The sequence below is a fragment of the Vigna angularis genome, chromosome 2 (assembly GCF_016808095.1).
Source record: "Vigna angularis cultivar LongXiaoDou No.4 chromosome 2, ASM1680809v1, whole genome shotgun sequence".
Taxonomy (NCBI): Eukaryota; Viridiplantae; Streptophyta; class Magnoliopsida; order Fabales; family Fabaceae; genus Vigna; species Vigna angularis.
In genome coordinates, this window is record NC_068971.1 from 39,925,696 (window position 1) to 39,928,041 (window position 2,346).

General features: G+C 36.7%; 1 protein-coding gene across 2 annotated transcripts; it reads left to right on the plus strand.

Annotated features, from left to right (window-relative positions):
• Positions 1–658: 658 nt before the first annotated feature.
• On the plus strand, positions 659–2,083 carry LOC108328757 (homeobox-leucine zipper protein HAT14). Of its 2 annotated transcripts, XM_052872217.1 has the most exons (5): positions 659–767; positions 901–1,075; positions 1,166–1,395; positions 1,478–1,557; positions 1,638–2,083. In XM_052872217.1, the coding sequence occupies exons 2-5, from the start codon at positions 901–903 to the stop codon at positions 1,942–1,944; spliced, it is 792 nt and encodes a 263-aa protein (XP_052728177.1). In that variant the 5' UTR covers positions 659–767; the 3' UTR covers positions 1,945–2,083. The 2 variants fall into 2 exon arrangements, with proteins under 2 accessions (XP_052728177.1, XP_017418134.1); XM_017562645.2 differs by lacking the exon at positions 659–767 and having other exon boundaries at positions 780–1,075.
• The last annotated feature ends 263 nt before the right edge of the window (positions 2,084–2,346 follow it).

Here is a 2,346-nt window from a genome sequence, read left to right on the forward strand (position 1 = left end):
GAAACAGTGTAATAAATCACATCAAATAACAATAACACCATACTGTGTGATAACCAATTGCATTCATGAAGTTGATGTTTAAAATCGATTTTTCAGTTATTTTATAATTGATTTTAATTCCACAGAAAACAAAGCTAAGTAAAGAGCAGTTTTATCATTCTTTTATTAAAAAGACTACAATATATTGATCCAAATAGGTATTTGTAGACACGAGAATAAATTTTGATAATTATCAAAATAAGAAGCGTGAAGATAAGGAAAATCATATTTATGATGATGGGTTATCAAACTCCAAACACTAAACAGACACAATGTTCATGATGTTTTTTTGTTAATGAAAGTTTATTTCTCAGTTTACACAGAAGGTTGTGGTCACTATTGGAAGCCACCTGTGTGATTGGTTATTTTATTTCCATTGACCACTTATTTCTCAGTTTTTTGGACTTAAGAATTGGAAGAGAAGAACCAAACCAAATTCAGAAAGGAAAAACAATATAAGAATCAGGGCATGACAAACGTTGTTGGAACTACCTCCACATATTAAGAATGCAACTCCACAGACACTCACAGAACAGGCAAGAGTCATACATTAACGTTGTTGATTATAAAACTGACATATAAAGTAGAAAATAGTAAAAAAAAAAAAAAGTAGTATTTAGGTGACAAGAAAAAATGAATATGATGTGGTAGGACAGAGTGATTATTGACAGAGAAATGTCTTGAGAGAAAACATTGTATGTCATAGGATTCATTCTTGCACCACTCTGGTGTGTGCCTTTTCACACTCTCACTTTCGTTTAAAAACCTTCATCATACTCAGTAGTAGTAATACATAGAATTACAAATACTCATTCTCTCTTGGGAATTTCTCAAACCACACAATCTTTTTTCCATTTTCAGATGGAGTTGGCTTTGAGCTTAGGCCACACAAACAACGCTTCAATGGGGTTTTCCGTGGCACTGTCTCACGACACAAGAGCTTCCTCAGATCCACCCCTTCAGCTCCACCACCTTCTTCCTTCAACACCAGTTCTTCCTTCTCCACGCCTTCCCATTCCATGGCTCTCCCATGCATGTAAAAGCACTCATATCATATCCCTTCGTCTTAATTAATCTCTTCTTTCTTTCATCGTCTCATGTGTCTGCATGTTTTTTCCTATAACAGTAGGGATGGAAGACACACCGGTGAGGGCGCTTGATGACACGGACGACGGTGCTGCAGTTTCGTCCCCCAACAACAGTGCAGTGTCGTCTTTTTGCAGAAACAGTAGAAAGTTTTTTGAGGGTGACAGCGAAGAAGACGAAAACGGGTCAACAAGGAAGAAACTCAGACTCTCCAAAACACAATCAGCTTTTCTAGAAGACAGCTTCAAAGAACACACCACTCTCAATCCCGTTAGTAACTCTCGCTTTCCTTCTTTCATTGTTTCAACCAAGGTACTGTTATAGTTCTTATTCTTTCTGTAAAAAAGTGCAGAAACAGAAACTCGTTCTTGCAAAAGAGTTAAATCTGCGTCCCCGTCAAGTGGAGGTTTGGTTTCAGAACAGAAGGGCAAGGTAATTAAGAACTTTCTGAAACCATGTTTGTTGCTTTTTGTTTCCTTTTTCTTTTTCTGATGAAAACACGATGATTACAGAACAAAGTTGAAGCAGACAGAGGTGGATTGTGAGTACTTGAAGAGGTGCTGTGAGAGTCTGTCAGAAGAGAATAAGAGGTTACAGAAGGAACTGCAAGAACTGAGGGCTTTGAAAACTTGTGAACCGTTTTTCATGCAACTTCCAGCTACCACCCTCACCATGTGTCCCTCCTGTGAACGCGTCGCCACCACCACCTCCGCCGCTGCTTCCGCCACCAACAATGATCGTGTTTCTCTGAACAAGCCCAGAATATTGTCAGGCCCACACGCAGCAGGCCTACATGGCCCATCGGAGTGTTTCTTCTGATTGGCCTATTTTTGTTGTTTAGGTATATATCATAACAATAATGTGTATCAAAGAGACAAAAGACTTTCAACTTCATCCCTTATTTTCCTTTCTGTATAACATGTCACATTTTCTAAAACTTTTACTTATTCTTTCTCTATATTTCTTTTTCTTCTTCTCCTTATTCAATGGGAAGAATGATAATTTCTTTTAGACCTACGAGGAACTACCAACTATTTGAGTTGTAATAATTTTCTTATAATGTTTTTCATCTCACACTTAACTTCTTTCTCTCTTCTTTTTATATGTAAGAAAACAACATATACATAATTTATACACAACTATAATTTCTCTAATTATCTTGTCAATAGAAATGCGAAACACATCATTTCTTTTTTTTATAATGTCTTATATTAGGTTGTT

Excerpts from the sequence above, each read along its gene's own strand:
- LOC108328757 (XM_052872217.1), top strand. The coding sequence starts at position 901 with ATGGAGTTGGCTTTGAGCTTAGGCCACACAAACAACGCTTCAATGGGG. Across the intron at positions 1,076-1,165 it reads TCCATGGCTCTCCCATGCAT|TAGGGATGGAAGACACACCG; the intron begins GTAAAAGCACTC and ends TTCCTATAACAG. Across the intron at positions 1,396-1,477 it reads AACACACCACTCTCAATCCC|AAACAGAAACTCGTTCTTGC; the intron begins GTTAGTAACTCT and ends AAAAAAGTGCAG.